The 18,395-nt window shown below is 50.5% G+C and overlaps 1 protein-coding gene across 1 annotated transcript in view; it reads right to left on the bottom strand.

The window, feature by feature from the left end:
• GRID2IP (Grid2 interacting protein) overlaps nucleotides 1-18,395 on the bottom strand; it is a 61,990-nt gene that overhangs the window by 11,816 nt on the left and 31,779 nt on the right. The window contains exons 7-17 of the mRNA XM_026084688.1: nucleotides 17,344-17,598; nucleotides 14,998-15,083; nucleotides 14,042-14,111; nucleotides 12,494-12,588; nucleotides 10,198-10,381; nucleotides 7,198-7,363; nucleotides 4,835-4,973; nucleotides 1,935-2,032; nucleotides 1,277-1,394; nucleotides 474-799; nucleotides 2-125 (exon numbers count right to left, since the gene is read on the bottom strand). Coding sequence (XP_025940473.1) covers nucleotides 2-125; nucleotides 474-799; nucleotides 1,277-1,394; nucleotides 1,935-2,032; nucleotides 4,835-4,973; nucleotides 7,198-7,363; nucleotides 10,198-10,381; nucleotides 12,494-12,588; nucleotides 14,042-14,111; nucleotides 14,998-15,083; nucleotides 17,344-17,598 — 1,661 coding nt within the window. The remainder of the gene's footprint in view (nucleotide 1; nucleotides 126-473; nucleotides 800-1,276; nucleotides 1,395-1,934; nucleotides 2,033-4,834; nucleotides 4,974-7,197; nucleotides 7,364-10,197; nucleotides 10,382-12,493; nucleotides 12,589-14,041; nucleotides 14,112-14,997; nucleotides 15,084-17,343; nucleotides 17,599-18,395) is intronic.

An 18,395-nucleotide genomic window follows, 5' to 3' on the forward strand; every position in this document is an offset into this window, starting at 1 on the left:
GGCGGGATGTGGTCCGACAGGGTGGAGTAGGTCAGGGAGCTCCCTTCATCACTGCTGCTGATATACTCGCTGGTGCTGCTGACATCGTTGGTGACATAGCTGCCCTGGTCATCATGGAAACTCATCTAGGTGAGGAAAGAGAAGGGAGGCTGAAGCAGGAGAAAAGCCCTTACTGCCAGCCACAGGGCAAGGTTTGCCCAACCTCAACCACCAGCAGCCAGCCACTGGACCGAGGGAGAGTCCTGCCCTCCCTCGGCAYGCCTGGATGGGCAGCCCTCGCCTCCCTCCAGCCGCTCACGGCCTATCTCGCTCTGCAACCTGCACAACAGCCCAGGACATGTCCCTGAAGGCTCTGCACCATACTCAGGACAGGCAGCCCCAGGCTGGCACAGCAAGGACTAACACGGGTTCGCCCCATGGCCAGGATGGACAGAGGAGTCTATGCATTGAGCCGCCCCCAGTGCCATGCTCACCTCCTCGTAGTCATTCTCAGGGGTGAGGAAATCATCCACGATGGTGACCCTGTGTCCCAGCTGCTCACTGAGGGCATCCAGGAACCGATCTGTGTCCCGGCTGCGTGGGGGCCTGGAGAAGGTGAAGAGCTTCTTCCGTCGTGACAGAGGGCTGAGCGAGTAATCCCCGTGCTTGGGGGACGGGGCTGGGCTGCTGTCAAGGCTGACGTACGGGTTGGACTCGGTGCTGCTTGGGGAGGGGATGCTGCTGTGCAGGTGGTAGTAGCACTGCTGGGAGGGCCGACGGTCGCTGTGCCACGAGATCGACATCCCTGGCTTCCGACCACCTGTGGGGACACAGAGCAGTGCAGAATGGGGTCCTCCCTGTCTGGTGGCACCGAGATAGCAGGCGGCCCCTGGAGCTCTCCCATCCGTGAGCTGCAAAGAGCTCCAGCACTGTGCTGAATGTGTCAGAGTGACCCTGAGATAAAGATGCAGCCTGCAGAAAAGAGGGATCTCTCTGGGCAATGCCCTGCGCTGCACCAAGCAGAGGCTGCTCAGCTCACCCTGGGCCCTGGAGCTGGAGGTCAAATAGCATTTGGTTATTCCACATACTGTGTTGCCCTTCTGAAGATGAAGCTTTGCAGGGGCTATCACCGGACTTACATGTGGCACTTTTATTGCTTTCCTATAAAATGGTACCAAGAGAAAGACATCTTACCCTCAGTCTGCCTGTCCAGCATCACCTACTATTGTATCAGCAAAAATAAATAAATAAATAAATAAACGGCCTCTCCCAGACACAGTGGGAAAATGGACTGTACCTGCAGCATGTGCTTGGTCTGGGGCAGGAGGTGATGCTCTGTGCATAGCAGCATTACTCCTCTTTCCAGCAAAGCTGCCAATCAGGCGGTTTTCTAATTCTGCATAGACAGCCGACATCTAAAAAAAGGACAAAGAGCTGCTTTCAGCGTCCAACTCCAGAAATGTCTTGCAAAATTCCCAGAGACCTGTGATGTCCTGGAGACAGGATGTACATCCATCACTGACCCCTGTCAGCCCCTGTTCTTTTATTTTTTAAAAACCTGCTTCTCACAAAACCAAGGCTACTTCCCCTTTTCTGAAGCTTCCCAAGAGCCTTTCACTCACGAGGCTGCAGGAAGACACTGCCAGACACCAGCATTATTAAAGTTAACTCATTGCCCAGATAATATTTTAGAGAAGAGCTCTAAGGAAAGGATGCTGTCAGACACGAAAAAAAGCAAATATTTACATGCAGTCACATCCTACATGCATTCCCTTTATCTGCTTTCCTGTGTTAACATAAGAGTGTCAAATTGCTCAGCCTCCCTGTGAAAGCAAAGGTCCCATATTCATCAGGCAAGTTGCTTCTCAGAGACATCTCTCCCTCCCAGCCCCTGCAAAGACTGGCACAGCCCTGCAGAGAGCGTGGCTGCACAAGAAGACAACAGCAGTTCACACCATTTTGGGGTTGGGAGTTTCTGGGAGGGATGTGCCATCACCAGCTTGTCTCTCTCCAGGAATCAGCCGAACCGGGACCTCCACAGTGTCACTCTGACCTGCTGGGGAAGGAAGAGACAAACCAGTCAGGAGCCCTGTGGGAACACCCTCRGACTCTGCACATGCCTCCTGCAGCCTCTCAGGGCTCACAAGAGTCCTGATCCATAAAGGTCATGCCATCAGCTGCTTGGGCCCGGATCCTTTCCTCAYGTCACTTGGGTGTGCAGCACAGCGCTGTAAGCTCCAAGGTCTGAAGTGTCCTGAATGAATGACATGAGGAGGCCTGGCTGCCCACTGTGTGGGGGTACACGTGAAACAAATGCAGAAATATTTTAATTTGGACTTAGCCGAGAGGCAGCAGAAGTCAGCCAAGCAATGAAATACGGCGTGTGCTAGAATACAAGCACAGCTGAGACAAAATCCTCCTGTGACTTGCCCTTTACTTCCCTGTATTCATTTTTTTCCCCTCTATAAAATGAGAATATTATTTATTTCTCAGTCWACCCAACTGGTAGATTTGTGAAGCTTCCTATAAGTCCTTAACATCTGAGCAGTGCTTTGATTACRGTGTGTTTAATGATGTACTTTACTAGTATTATACAAACTGACAGGGCCAAGTGAGTGTTTCTATCAGAATATTAAARGTAAGAGAAATTATGTAATTCATATTTAGGGGTTTGCGCTATATAGAGAACTCTCCAGGTATCAAGATATTTCAGTGCCATAGGTTTTTCATTTTTCTTGGCTGCTTCTCCTTCAACCTCCCTGTTACTTGCTGGACACCAGGGCAGTCACAGTCACCATACATTAAAGTCAAGATCACAGTTTCTAAAACCTGGTTCTCCCAGACGCAGACACCTGGGCAATGCTGGTCCCATGCCTGCYGCCCTGGCAGCGCAGAGGGAGTCCGAGATGAGGCTCAGCAGCGATGGGAGGAGGGGAAGGAGGTCTGAACCCCAGACAGGGCTCAGGTGAGCTCACTTGGAGTTCAGCTGATTTGACCAGCTCCAAATTAAACCCTGGTTTTCCACAGTTACATCTGTGGAGAGTTTCTGTTCAGAGGTTAATAGTTTGAGGTAGTTCAATTTCTCACAGAGAAGTGTTCAGACCCCTGATTTATTTAGAAGGGTGTATGAATGACTGGTGGGAAGAAGCAGTTTATAATCCCTGCCTTTTTCAAACTGTTGGAGAGCAGATGGAACAGATTTACATTTCCTTTCAGCTACAATATTTTTATCTCAACAATCAGGGCCAGGTTCAACACTGCTGCAAGCAGGCAGATCTTCAGAGAGCACAGTGAAGCAGCTCCCACTCACACCAGGGTTGAGTCGGACCTGTTTGCTCAGGTCCAACTTTTAATGSCAAAAAAGAAAGGACAACCCAGGACTGATGTGTTTGGTGAAAAAGGACTCTGGAGCATGGCTGTCATCCTGCTGCTAACAGAGCTGCTGTCCCAGAAAGCTTGTCATAAACACAGAGGTTCAGTTGCAGCTGTTTCCACTGATCACCTCTATCTCCATGACAAAAATGACATTTTTAAACAAATGGAGGAAAGTGAATTAGAACCATCCTGGGCAGGATGCACTTCAGTGCCTTGTCAGGCTTGGTGCTGCTTCATTCAAATTATTATTAGCACAACAGGTCAGGGTCTGCTCTGATTTTTCCGCAGGGCAGCTGAGGACAATGCTGCTCCCCCCACCTGCAGCTGGCGAGCATCTGTCTGGGGCGAGAGGCTTCTCTCTGTCTTATGCAGCTGTCTGGGATTCTCTGTGGTGTAATCAGGAACCAGAAATCCTCCTCAGAGGCAGGTTAGAGGACTTTTCCCTGGGGAAATGTCTTGGAGTAGACTGCTCTGACAGCAGCCCTCCCCGACAGTTCAGTGAGACTCAGCTTCCTGGCAGGGGTGACATGTCCACAGAAGAGCATGGATGTTGGCTCTTAAACTCTGTTGCCCTCCATGCAGCTCTTGTGTTGGAGGAATGTGGCTGGTCGCAGTGGGGGAGGTCATGTTCAGAAGTAAAAGCAATCACAGGTTGAGTGCCTTTTGCAATCAGTGCCAACTAGGATGATGGAGGAATAGGCAGGATGCCATGCCCAGCCATCTGGGAGAGGAGGACAGAGATCTGAAGGACTGAAAACATAACGAGCAACACGGGGTTGGGAGGAGAGGTTTAGAGATCTGAGGGGGCTAGGAAAAGCMCTGCAGCAATATTAGGAGGATAGGATTTTCAGATGGATGGGGAGATATGGGGCTTACTCTGAAAAGAGGGAAGGTTTGGGCCATGAATGAGTTTCATCAGGTTGCTCAAAGTGCTACTGAACCATGATCTCTTTCAGAACCAGCCTTTCTTCTTCACATGGGTTTCACAAATCCTGTTTTACCTATGCATTTGATGGTGTTCAAGATGGTTCACAGGAAAACTAGAAACTCTGCACCCTAGGACTGAGGGCTCAGACCAGCTGGAGTTGAGCTACATTTGTAACACTAAAGTGAAGCTCATCGTTGGAGGTATGGTGAGGGGAAATGAGCAGAATTGTTTTGGTTACTGCTAACCCCTTGGACTGATGACCCTTGCAATTCTCTTCTGAGCAATGGAAGGAACTGGAAACAGTGTACAGCCATAGCCCAAGCAGCTTCATATTGGAATTTCTTATTTCAGCTGTTTCTGAAAACATTGCTTTCTAGCCAAAGACTGAGCTCACTCTGTGCTAACTTGCATCTTTTGCCACCATTCACGCTCACGAGTACAGCAGGATTTTGACTTGGAGCACAGCAGAAGAACAGTACAGGAACAGCCACCAGGACCCCCAACTCCCTCCTTCTCTCAGAGGGGTTCCTTGTACAGCCCTGAAATACCCACCTGCTGCTCCCCCTTCCTCAGGGCGCGGGGTTCGAAGACTTCCCCGACACAAGGAAGCTGCTCGGACAGAACTGCGATGGCGTTCTTCTGCTTCTGGCTCAGCTGCAATGGAAAAGATGCTTTGTAAGTCACGACCTGTCTGCACAGGATACAGCAGCTTCCACTATTACTCCTCGCCATTGCACAGGGCTACCCCAGGACAGCCGGACTGGCAGCTGCTGTCTAAGCCTCGCATCAAAGACCATGACCCCAGCATGGTCTGGGCCACCATTTCATGCACAGCCTCACTGGCACTGCTGCTGGCAGAAGCAGTCCTACCTGCCCCAGCTGTTAGCCGTTCAACCCCATCCCCATGCTGATGCCACCCTGAGCTGGATAGCTAAGCAGGTTACAACCAGTCACCATGTGACCACAAAAATACACCTGCCAGCACAGAGCAGGGAGAGGGATGGATGCCCAAAGATGGGGCAAGTGCAATTGTTTCTTTTTCCAGCAGCACTGGTGTCCACCAGCTTATTCTGCACATGAAACTCCAGCCCTGAGCTAGGCTGGTCCACAGGGATCCAGCTAACTCCTTCTTCCTGCCCTCAAGGGATAAGATGGGAGTGCAAGGCAGCACTGAAATGCTGCCTAGAATAACCATATTCTCAAATCAAGTAGTCTGTGCTGTAGTTCAGTGTGACAACTCAGAGAGGCTTAGACTTACAGCAGAACAAAGATACCAGAGTATCAGTCTTCATGGTATCAAACAGACCAGTGCTTAGATAGCCTGATACACAGAAACATCAGAGATAGTCACTGAGTTTGGAATAAGTCCAAATGAAGAACTAACCCAAATTCAGAGATCTCTGGCCATCGTGCTTCCAAACACTGATACACATAATGCACCAAAACATTCAGAACTTCAAATGGTCAAAGATTGTCTCTTTCACACATGGGAGCACCTGAGAAGCTGCAAGGAATCGGGGACCAGCGTGCCAATCAGGGACAACAATCTGTCTCTGAAACAATGTGGTCCTGGAAGATTTACTCCAGCGCTCTCCAACATTTACTCCAGGTCCTCTGTAAATGGCTGCGGTTACCTACTTTTTATTCCTAAAACACAACTGCAAACTGAAAGTGTACGAAATTCCTCCTGAGATCTTTTGATGTTTATAACTTAATTTTAGGATCTAAATTGTTGGGGATATATACAAATTTCTGCACATTTGGCCATTATTCTGTGCACACAATGGCAGTTATAATTAAGAGTGCAAATTAGGTGAGCAAATACATAGCAATTTTCCATGCACAGTAGGGGATACTTGCACCAGGACTACAAGAGTTGCTTCTCCCTATGAGGGGAAAGACTGTGTTAAAATAACTGTGTTCCTCAAAAAGCATCTCTTCAAATAACACCTCTTTCACACAATTTTACCTATGTTGAGTCTAAAATAAACATACCAACAGAATGTAAATAGTTTAGAATAGAACAATTTGAAAGTAATTAAGAAGCCCAAATCCAAAGATCAAAACCTTTCATTCCAGATTTGCCCTCCACTTTTTTGCTGTCTAAATGCAAAGCCCATAATCCTCATCAAACCACAGCTGGTTTGTATGTTGCCCAGCAACAACTAATGGTGGTAAGAAAGAGAGGTAGACCGCAAACTTCCCCACCATGAAAGATGATGAGAATTGCTAATTGCATTCAAAATCTCCTTGACAGAACATTTCCTGGCAGACGCTTCTGTGGCTGAAGTGAAGCACATTTCCCACTTCCTTGCTGGTATGGCCAGTTCAAGATACTTAACTCTAGCTGACCCTTAACTGCACTGTCTGTGTGTCTAGGTGCCGGAGACATCCTGAGAGACACTGCAGTCATCAGTTATTTTACCTCTCTTCTCCGAATGCCTACCCCTAAGCCACCTATCTTCTTTTGAGACTTTTTGACCTCTGACAAACTAAGCAGATTCCAAAAGCTTTTGCTCCCAAAGATAAGAACCTTCTTTCCTCCTATTGCAGGGTTTCCTTCCAAACTACACAGTTCCGTGGTGCAGAAAAAGTAACTTTCAGTCTCATATTTRCTCATCAGTAACAGGAGCTAGAAACAGGCTCCTGCTTCTGTGCTCCTCTGCACCGCGCACAGTCACCTCCACCTCTGGAGCAGTGCTGCCCTGATCAGAGAGCATCTTCTGTCACTCTGCAGGTACGTTGGCATGCACAGGAGCCAGGCAGGGCAAAACCAGCAGCCGTGTTTCAAACTGAGAAATCAGGTGCTCCCTTACCACCCTCAGCCTGCTCGGTCTGCAGTGTGCAACACGCACCGGGCCAAGATCCCTAGGGAAACTGCAAGGCACAGCAGGTCCATGCCAGGGCACAGGGGCTTTCCTCTCACCTGCCAAGGACTTGTAACCAAGAAACCTGGCAATCTTTTGCTGGCAGTGCTCCTGCTCTTCATACGTCAGCAGCTGGTAGATAAACTGCCAAATGACTTGCTTGGCTGGTGTGTCCAGCACCGGGTACACATCCACAATAAGAGTGTCAATATTCCTGTAAAATTGGAAAGAGAGGGCTAGGAAATGAGCACATCCTTTGCTGCATCCTCCCATCACACAACTCCACAGGTCTCTTGTACTTCCCATCCTATCTCTAGCTATATCTCAGCTGCCAGGCTTACCTCTTAGACTTTGGCATAAACGTACAAGCCATTTAAAAGCAGAGATGCCAGACCCCTAGCAAGGGACTCAGCCCTTTAAGGTGAGATCTCTGGAAGTGTAGTTCTGCAGACAGTGCTAATGGGGAGAGCAATCTCCCAGTGACTGGCAGCACCTGCCAGCCAGGCTATAAAAAGCTTGCTTATGACTCAGCCACTCTATGTGAAGCAGGAGGGCTGGGTGGGATAACTGGGGAAATGCTGGAGAAGCCAATGAAGTGGGTCTGGGGTGGGAATGAGAGTGAGCCAGAAAACAGAGAGAGAGTCTGGAGAAGAATAAGATTTGGACAGAAGAATAACAGGACTGAGCACCTGATTCAATGAGAAGACCAGAACAACTGATGGATTTGGAGGCCTGTCCCAGAAGGATTTGTTTTCCTGGGGGCTGGGTCTCAGGCGAGGAAAGCCAGGTCAGAGAACTAAAGATGGGCCTCTCTCCTATTAAGAAACTGAGGCAGAGATCAGAGGTTACAGCTCATTGCAACTATTGCATCTTTAATGTAGGAATAATATTAGGGACTTCCTATAAATAGTTGAAAGAAGGTTGATAGGAACAAATGTTACCCTGATGTTACTCAAATGGACTGTTGCAGCCTTATAAAGAGCAGGGACTAAATGTGGGAGGGAGAATTGAAGGGTGAAGAAATTCAGATACTGGAATGACTTCCTTGATGCAGTGGCTTGCACTGGCAATGGGGCTCTTCAGAGGCCAGCAGGGATTGGGAGTGGAAGGAGCTGTCTAGAGCCTCCCAGAATTTCTCTCTTAAGCCCTTCTCTAGCTTTGGGCTAACTTACCTTTTCTATGAAGCTTGATACACCTCTAGACTGTCACAAGCCTACCTCCCAATCAGAAAAGTTAAAGTATTTCAGAAGAATTGCTGAGAATGTCCTGAACAATAATTGCTAAGCCTGGCTCAATGGGGCAAGCTGCCTTCCAGGTGAACTGGCTTGTAAAATACAAATTGGCTGGAGGGCCAAAAATAAGAACATGGATGTCCTGACTCCCAGGCTTCTGCATTCACCACTGGGAAATGCTTGTATCTGCGTGCTGAGGCTGCAAGCAATGTAAATTTAGTATTTGGGGATTTCGATCCTTGTCATAGCAGTTACAGTTCACAGCTGGCTAGTCTGGGACAGGCACAAAATTAGGTCACGATGTCCTGCTGTGACATGGAGCAGCTGCTGCTGCTTTGAATCATCTGGGGGAGGTACAGGCAAAATGAGCCAGGTGGGGGAGAGGCTGGGCCTGCCCTGAGGCCCCTGGTGAGCTGTTGGTCTCTGCAACCAAGCGCTCTGGGGCTGGCAGTAGCAACAGTGCCCAAGTAGACCCCCAGTCCTGGGGCCAAGCCCCATGTGCAGCTCTACACCGGGAAGGAAACCTGGAGACTTTATTCTTAGTGCTCAGGCTCCAATCTTTGTGTCACTGAGCAAGGGCAAGTATCGCACTAGCTCTGTATTTCCTAATTGCTAATGATGAGGGCTGGTATCTAACCTGCAGCACCCTTTAATTAGTCAGAAATGCCTGACTGGGGAACCCATGTGGAGAAAATGTAGTTGCAGGAGAGTCCAAAGCAATGAATTCTGCTTTTTCAGGGCATGGCTGGTGATCACTGGGCATCAAGAGGACTTGTTCATCTGGTGCCAAGAGGCAGGGGTGGCTTCCTAAGCCCTGCACAGGACAGTGTAGCCCTGAGCCTTAGCAATGGTGTGGAGGCAGTCTCAGTGCTTTGTGTTTAGTATTTTCTATCATCTCTTAACATCTGTAGCCTAAATACTGAGGGGTTTATTGAATTTCCTTATAAAATGAAGGGATCAAATCCTCTGATCCATATCTGTCTGTATACAAGCAATATGCTGCATAAAGGCAGCAGAAGTCTGCCTGGGCATGGCGTGAGAGTCCAGCGCTTGGCAATGGCCTGCGTATCTGCAGCCTGTGGTGGGAACCGGGCTCCTGAGGAGCAGCCGGGCAGCTGTGCTTGGTCAGCTCAGCAGCTGCAGAAAGAGGCGGTGAGCAGCATCTCCCAGGGCCTGGCAGGGATGGCTGTATCACTGTGGTACAAAAAGGTTAAAGATCAAGGGCAGAAAACAAGGTCACTATTGAAAATCCTGAGTCCGCCAAAGGATCGGTTTCAACCCCTGCAACAGGGCAGAGAGGATGTGTTCAATTACAGGAAGAGAGCTCTGCCAGCTACAGCCGTTCTCGCGCTGCGGCCAAGAGAATGCTTCAGCCAAAATGCTGAAAAGAGCAAGGAGACAGGAATAAAACATGGTGAGAATTTACTGAAAGAGGCAGAACAGGATGTGCTGCTGTCATGGGGCTGGCTGGACAGCAAGAGAATCCCGTGCGATGGTGAGATCAAGGTCATTTTTATGTGGGATTAAGTGGTGACTGAATTAACCTCAAAAGTTAATGGGTCTGACCTGTTCTTGGGCAGGACACCAGGCAAGAAATGGGCTTGTGCCTCAGCTCTTTCCCTGGGGGATATAGACTGGGGAATATACAGCTGAGGATATTAGAGAAAATAAGCACAGCAGAGCTCAGTGGTGACAGCCTCTAAATCCAAGATCTACTTTCTGCATCAGTGCTTTGATTCAAGACTCGCTCTTCGATATGGACATCGCTACCAGTCCAATTACCAGCATTAAAGGAACGGAGCTGCTAACAAGTTACCGATGTTGAAAGAAGCCTTCCAGTGCTTTGCAGATGGTATAGCGCTCAGGTGGTGTGAGCAGATGTTCCAGCTGCTGGTTGAAGGTCCTTCCTTGAATCTTGATGCTAGAGGGAAGTATCTCTGCAACCCATTGCAGGGAGGTGAGAGCGGAGGAGGTGTTCGGGGAGTCAGCAGAGTCAGAGTCTGCAAGGTGCAGGTAGAAAGAAAAAAGAAAATTCAACAGACAAAGGGTCTTAACCACAGGTTAAAGGCTTGCACTGAAACCAGGATTCATCCCTGGGGACCACCAGGGCAGCTGCACCTGAGTACAAAGGGAAAGGATTTGTTTAGTGACCTGGGAATGTCTCTGTCTCTTGGGGAGGAGCAAGAAGAACATGAGGCCCCAGTAGCAGCCCCCAGCTGCACTGCAGGAAGTGCTTTCTCCTGGATTGATGTGTGCCACCCTGTCTAAAGGGGCCTGAGCGAGAAAGTGCTTAAAACAAACTAGGGTAAGAGCTGTATTGCCATAAATCTGCACCTGACAGTCCTTGAAATCTCCTCTCTGCTTCGGGCTGCACCTGTAAACATGAGCAGTTAGACCCTGTGGGCAGCCTGGACCAGGCTGCCCTCAGCCTCATGGGGAGCCTTGTCTGAGCAGCAGTTTCTGCCCAATACGTGTGTCCCCAGTCCCTGTCCATCTGCAGCCCGAACTGCTCGCACATTGCTGGGCTCTACCTCCTGTTTTTACCAGCTTAAACACCTTTGATAAGGGAGACCTCCAAGCACATGAATCTCCACTCTRTATTAATACAAATCCTGATGTGTTGATACATACATCATTGTCTCAGAATAAACATTTCTGTCACTGAAAAGCAACATGGCAAAGAAGGTGAAACAGCTTATCAAAGGCTGCCTGACAGCTAGAGGAAGTCCTGGCCAGCACAAAGCTAATGACTGCCCTTGCCTTCCTCCCATGCTGGGAACTGAAGGAAGCAGAATATGCTGCAGTGGAACTTGTGGATGTTTCAATAGGTCCGTGAATCTACAGAAAACAGGCAGAGATTTTTTCTGACTTGTCTACTCTGTTGGATATAATCTGTCTCTTCGGTCATGCTGCTTCTACCTTTTTCTGTAAACACACGCAGATAGTATTCCTTCTTTTGCTCTTTGAAGCCTCTGATCAAGTTTCAAAGCAGTTGACAATAATCATTGACTTTAAGAGCAGTATCAGTCAAGAGTTACACGTGGGTAAACTGAGGCATAAAAGGCCAGCTTACTTTGCCACCCTCATCCTGCGCTGTTCCTGCTGCCACAGCAGGGCCGCCTCTGCAGTGAGCCGAGGCCTGGAATGGCACAGAGCGATACCGCACCGCAGTGAGAGCTGGAAGAGGCAACCCAGCCAAGATGCAGGGACACAGAATGCACTTATCCACGTAGGAAGATGGCCAAGGCATCAGGACTAGAAATCATATCCTTTCTTGGTCAATTTTTGTGGGGGGGAAAGTGGTTTGGGTGTCACTGGATCTTTACCAGCAAGTAGTGAGGCTCTTGGTTTTGTTTCTAAGGCATACGCAAACAAGTTAGTAGTGCAGGGCTCCTAACCCGAAGCTCTGGAGGGAAGAGTTCTGGTCACTAACTCCTGGGCCTACTTGTTACACAGCAGCTTTCCAGTAACGCAGTGGGCCTCGTGTCCTTATGCAGCTTGGGAAGCACGGTGACTGAGCTCCCCTTGGCTGCGGTCCTGCACCGCCACTGAAGCCACTGAAATCGCACTGATAAGCACTCGCAGTGCCCCAGACATCCTGATCTCTCACTGACTTGCTCACCATAGGTACGCAAGCTAAATTATTCATAAAAGCAGCAGTTATACTGAACAGGACAGTCCATACATAACTGTGATATTGGCACAGCGACCATGTATGCACAGGGTTATATTACTTTCAAGTACACAGCACAGACTGCACGTAAAGGACAATGTAAAGGGCCAGCAAGGACAGTCATACGGTACAATAAACCCTTCTGGAAAGTAGCCAAGTCCGAGATTAAGCTTGATCACAGAAAGCCATCAGCCACGTGCTCTGGCTGCCCAGGAAGGCTGTTCAGCCCCTTGGGGAAGGAACAACCCTCCAGGTAATCTGGAGCGGCGTTAGGCTCAAAGCAGTGTTAAACGTGCTGGGTATACATGAGATACTTGGCGATTTCCTCCAGCAGGGTTAGCAGCGCAAAAGGGCAGTGATTTCCCCCGAGACGCTGGGAATCAGGAGTGAACAATGGGTTTCTGTAAATCCACTCCCATCTCCTCCCCCACGCTCTTACCATTTGAGAAGTTGACAATCCCTTCTTCCACCACCAAGGTGGGCATCGCCCCACTGCCCTGCAGCATCAACACCACCTTGTCATGGGAGCAGTTCCTGCAGAGGCACAGGAGAGAGCCCAGATAAGATGTCCTTCCAGGCCGCCTTCCCCATGCGAGCAGCTTTGCAGGAGGCAGCTTGCAAGGCAGCAGTGGTGCTGGTTGGTAACCCCTGGGCCTTGGTGAGGAACCACACGTGAGTGGGAGGGATTCCTAGACAACATCGCCTCAGCTGGCTCCAGGGAACTGCAAGGAGCCAGGGTAAAATGGAGTTTGCAGCTGCCTTCATTTATCTTGCAAAAGGCCTCATCTGGCTGCTCAGATGGAGACAGAGTTGCAGCTGGGCTGCAGTCTCCTTGAACTCTGGCTCTTTGCTTCGTTCTGTGCTATTCAGAGAAGAGCCTTACCCAAGGGAGAGTGTGAATCACACCATGTAACTCAGGGCTCTCAGTTGTACCTGCAGCACAGAATAACTTTAGGGCATGCATATGAACACCCTGTGGAGCTGTTATGGCAAATGATGCCAGCATTACCYTAAGCTACACTCAGACTCCATAGCTGAACTTTCCATTTAAATGATACAGTGCTGTGGATCTCTGTTTGTCTGTCCTAATTCTGCATGAAAAGAAAATGCAAGTTGAAAGTAAAATGCATTTTTGGAGACAGGCCAGTCTCCTCGGAGAAAGGAACGAGCTGAGCCGGGACAATGCCTGCCAAAACGCAGGCTCAGAGGATAATCTTCAAATAGGTCTCCTCTATTTTCTGGTGATGCTGCATCAGCCAAGACTTTGCTGTATCAGCTGAAATCTGAGAACTTGGGCACTGACAGAAAAAGCATCAGATGTGTAACCTTTAAATATTCATCATTCTGTCTTATCATGTAGCCAGTTCTACCCTTTGCTCTTGTTTTTGTGCAGAAAGACCAACCTGAGAAAACAGGAGCTGCTGTCACTGTATCAGGGAGGTGCAGAACGAGCTCTGGTTTGATAGAATTTGATTATTTTTGTTGTATGCAAGTAATGTAGGGGAGTATTAACTTCTAGGTGGAAATGTGATTGCCCATGTGGTTTTAAGCTTAGGATCCCATTCCAGAAATGATCCATGGGTTGGTTAGTACTMTCTTCCTTTCACGAAAGAGCCCCTGCTATTTAACACATGGAACTTAATTCACAGTGGCTTGAGTCAGGGTCTCCAGGTGATTACAGTCAGTATGCCCGTTATAGTATGTCATGCATTATACATGGCTATTTGCACTCTTAAGTAAAGGGAGGGAAAGGAAGAGCAGGGATGGAGGCTGAAATACTACTCTTAGAGCAGTTTTATGAGAGAATATTAAAGGAGAGGCCTGTATGGGACAAAAGCCCTCATGTACCTCAGTAAACAGCTCTCAAGGATATCCAATTCTCATCTCTTTTACTCAAGAGGGAACAAATGAACACAACTATGCTTGGCCACACTCTCCAGGACCCCCCATGAGCCGTCTGGCACAGGTCATTTAGACAGTCTCTTACCTCATGTCCAGACCATTGAGAAATAAGATTCGATCTCCAGGTTTGAGAGCAGCTTTCTCAGCTGGGCTTCCTAAGGCACAGGGAATGAGAGAGGTGCTTTAGCTAATGGGTCCCTTGTTTTTGGTGGTGGGATCTCAACTCTCCAGCCACTTCGTGCCCAACCATGTCCAGTGAAGACCATTGAGGGGAGGCCACCACTCTAACTAGATTATCTGGATGGGACAGGGCTGCTTCACTGGGCTCAGCAATGCCAGTGTCCAGGGTCCGTATGCTGGTGGCTCAGCAGGTGCAACATGGATCAGTATCTGGCTAGCTTACATTTCAAAAGCAGATGTGATTTCGAACTATTCACTGAACACAGGTATTCTCCACCTTCTACACATGAAATAGGGAGTGCATAAAGCCAAACTAAATTGTGCTGAAGATACTAATTATTCAAATCAGGAGACTCCATCACTGAGGTTCCTAAAAGTCCATTTTGCTATTTTCCACCAAACAGCAAGCACTTAAAATTTAGAGTTCAGGCTATAGATACATAAGTATCTTTGAATCTTATGACTGTTCACTCAAACAGAAACATCTTCCCCAGCATGCAAATTTAATTTCTCTATGTTAATTAAAAGTGACTCTGAGATCTTGTCCAAGCACAGCTGGCCTCTTGTTTCAGTGTGGGACCTGCTGAAAGGGGCCTCAGCTCTGGGAAACGCTCCTCCCAAGGGAGTCACAAGAGAGTCCTGGACTCTGTGTCACAGCGTGGGTACACGGCGCCACTGTGCATGGGGAAGATGCTCTGTGGGAAGAGGAGTTTCCCCAGGAGAGGCCCTGCAGGCCGAGTCCCAGCCGCCCCTGGCCCCCCGGGCTCTGGCACGGTCAGCGCCTGCAGAGTTTGCACTCTAATTCTGGTCAGAGCAACTGGACAAAGTCTAGTCTCGCCACGTAATGGCAGGTTTTCTTACCTGGCAGAACAGACTCAATCCATACCGGGGCATGTCCACGTAACGTGAAGCCAAAGCTTTTGTTGCCTTTATAAACTCGCACAGTTCTGCAGGTACAAAAGCAAACATGAAATCAAAACCCAACATATATTTGGTTCTTGTTCCCTTCCCCAGCCTTCATCAAAGCCCCATTAGCCTGGATATCTTTAGAGTACCCACTAAATCCTTGATACTCCCTGGGACCCTGCAAGATCCCCTTTGACACTGGACTGAAGCGTCTTTCAAATGGGATCTCCGATGTTGAGCCGCAGGGAGACAGGGTCTGCAGAGGAAGGTGTGGGTGGGTTTGGCGTGGCCTCCTGGCGGGCTGTCTGGCACACAGGCCTGAGCAGTGGAAAATGTTGAGTGCTGCAAAGACCACTGGTCCCCGGCTGGGGAACAGGGGCCAGCCAAACTCTTGCTGATGCCCACAGGAGCGCTAGTGCTTCCTGAACTCCTCTCCACCCCAATAGGTACAACGGTCTTTACAAAGCTGCAATGCCACCACGCTCTTGTGCTTTCCCCACTGACGCCGTCTTTCTGCCGACCGACCGATGGACCGACAAGGGGCAGCGCGTTGGCGGACGGAGGGGGCAGGGAGCTCTCCTGTTCCTTGCTTGGGCCCCCTTCCTGGAGCATCTCTAGCTCCCTGGCCACCAGCACTGCTCTCCTGCCCCCCAGCTGGGCTTTGGTGTGGTTCCCTGTCTCTCCAGCACTGACAGCATCTCCTCTCTGCAGCTCACTGGTACCCTGGGGAAGGAGACAAAGTCCAGGACACTGAACTGGCACACGGCGATGGGAAGTGGAGGGATCTGAAAGACCCAGGGGACGTTTGAAATGGCCCAGACGAAGCCTCTGGGAGGCCTGGAGGAACCCGGATGCTGCCAGGGCAAGCTGAGGGTTAGCAGATGCTCCCCGCCTGATGGGCATGATGTGCTGTTCCCCTCAGCTGCGACACCACTGCACTTCACGCCAGGACCGGCACGGCAGAGCTAAATTTTGCAAACTAAAGCTTAACATGCATTAACATGAGAGCTCCAGCATCGGGCAGGTAGGGGACTCTGGAGACAGGAAAAGACACAGATGTTTTAGGGGCAGAGCCTTTGAGCACTGACTCTTGCACCGCCTTGGAAATTGCTTTTTTAAGCAATTAATTCATGAATTCATAAAACCACAGTCCAGTCCTTCAAATCCAATATGTTTTTRAAGTGAAGACATGGGATATAACATMTATATTACACAGATAGACTAACATAAGAAAATACATGTTTTGGGGAGGGGTAAGATTTATTAGGCTTATGAGAGAGAAATTAAATTCAGCTAGGAAATTTTGGAAGGAGTATTAGGAAATCTTCCTGCTGGGAGACTGATTGGAGTGGGGAGCTGTTCCCCAAAGGGAACTGGGGGAAGTTAACATCACTGAGATCATTTACAACGAGAAAGCCTGTCGTAGGGACCGATGCTGGGCTGGCACAGGGAGAGACTGGGTGGAAATAATGTTGGATAAGTCACGGCAAAAAAATTATTCAATCTGTAGCGTGAGAGACAGCAGAGATCCTCACAGGAAGGTGCGCTCGAGCTGAACACCCCTGGAGATGGCAGATGGAGGCAGGGGAATAACCCGTGCTGTGCCTGTGGTGGCACAGTCCCTCCCTGGAGGACTCCCCGGCTGTGCAGACAAGCCAAACCTCGTCTATCTGTTTGAGAGATGGGGCTGGGGACGGTGCAGGAGCCCTGCTAATCGTGGAGAGCATGGCAGGGCTCCACTGCTTTCCAGGGCTGCTGAGGTCTGGCCACACGGGCAGAGGGAAATGGATTAATCCCCCAGGCACCGGATTGTCCTGCCTCCCCCCCGCTGCTGTGTCCTCGGACCCAGACACCCGCCGAGGCAGTGCAGGATGACGCGGCCTSTCCTGTGCCTGAGCGCCCTGCAGCCCCTGGCACGGCCGGGCATCCTGCATCCCTCCGGCACGGCCAAGCACCCTGCATCCTGCTCGGGATAGCCTCTCGCAGCCAGTAGCCTGTGAGCGCTGGCTCTGCTCCATGCGCAGCTCCTCATAGCCAGCTCTACAACAGCGAGGGGGCAGAAAGGGCGGCCTGGGCCCGGGACATTGGGTCCAAACTGGCCCGGCCTTCAAGAGGGAGAAGTCTTTGCTCACCTCCCCGCAAAAGGGTTCCAGCCATTCTCACACTGAAGACATCCCCTCTGCTAGTGCCTCTCCCCTTCCCCTGGCGTCTGTCCCCCTGCTGCCATCCACCGAACATCCCCCAGCCACGCGGACCAGACCCTGCCTCCTTGAATTTGAGGGCTTCCAGGAGAGGTGTTACCTGCGGGCAGCCCCCGAGGCCACATTGCTGGTGATCAGGGAAGTGGTTTTCCTCAGGCTCTTGCTGACCTCCTCATGGCTGCGGGGCACGGAGCTGGCCCGGGTGGACACGAGCAGCCGCTCCTGGTGGTCCTCGCTACGGCTGCGCCGCAGCCGGTTGCTGTGCTGCTCGCTCTTGGAGCGGCACAGTTTGCTGATCAGGCTCTGCGACACAACCTCGTCAAACCGCTGCCGGTGCTTCTTGGGGATGAAAATCCTGGTAAACATGACAAGGGAGGCAAATGAGGAGCAGGGCCGAGGCGGCCGTGGTCCTGCAGCTCCGGATCCAGCAGTACCTGGGAAAGCAAAGGTCAAAGCGGCCTCCGGCCCTTCTCGCACAATCTTGGCCTCAGTCCTGCCCGGAGCTGCRAGCACCGGGGCATGGAGCCACGCACACCAGGGATGCCTGTCTCATCTCCGAGCCCCGTGGCAGAGTGCCGCCCCGTCCTTCCCGCAGCTCTGTGGGAGCAAGGAGGGTCTGATGCCCTGTGCAGCAGCGCTCGGGGCGGCGGGGTAGAGCCAGGGGACACGCTCCAGCAGAGACCGATTCAAACAGCTCCGTTCCTCCTCGCCGTGCGTCCCATCCGGGACCCCTTCAGCTGCCAGTCCTGGTATCCTAATGACAAGTTTCAGCTTGAGTCCCAAACTAATTATTTTCCCCCATTGGGAGCTGCCCAGGCAGCCGGGACTGCGGGGGGAAGACCCGTGCTCCTGGGGAGCCTCTTCTGCTGCAAAGCCACCAGGTTTGGTCCCTCAAGCTCTCCCAGCTCAAACTCCGGCAGTTTGCCGCGGCTGAGGGGAGCCGCCGCGCTCCCTGCTGCTGCGCAGGGCTGTGACTCTGAGGCAAGGCTCAGAGAAGAGGGGATTTTTAAAGTTGATCAGCCAGATGGCATTCAGTTGTGACTATGTTCTGACAGCAAAAGCAGCATGAGATCATTTCCCTTCCTCCAGGCGTTCGCCGTGTTCCTGATGTTCAGGTGTACGGACGCCCCCACGCGAACGCCCGCGCACGCC

This window comes from Apteryx rowi, unplaced genomic scaffold (genome assembly GCF_003343035.1).
Source record: "Apteryx rowi isolate R43461 unplaced genomic scaffold, aptRow1 scaffold_119, whole genome shotgun sequence".
Lineage (NCBI taxonomy): Eukaryota > Metazoa > Chordata > Aves > Apterygiformes > Apterygidae > Apteryx > Apteryx rowi.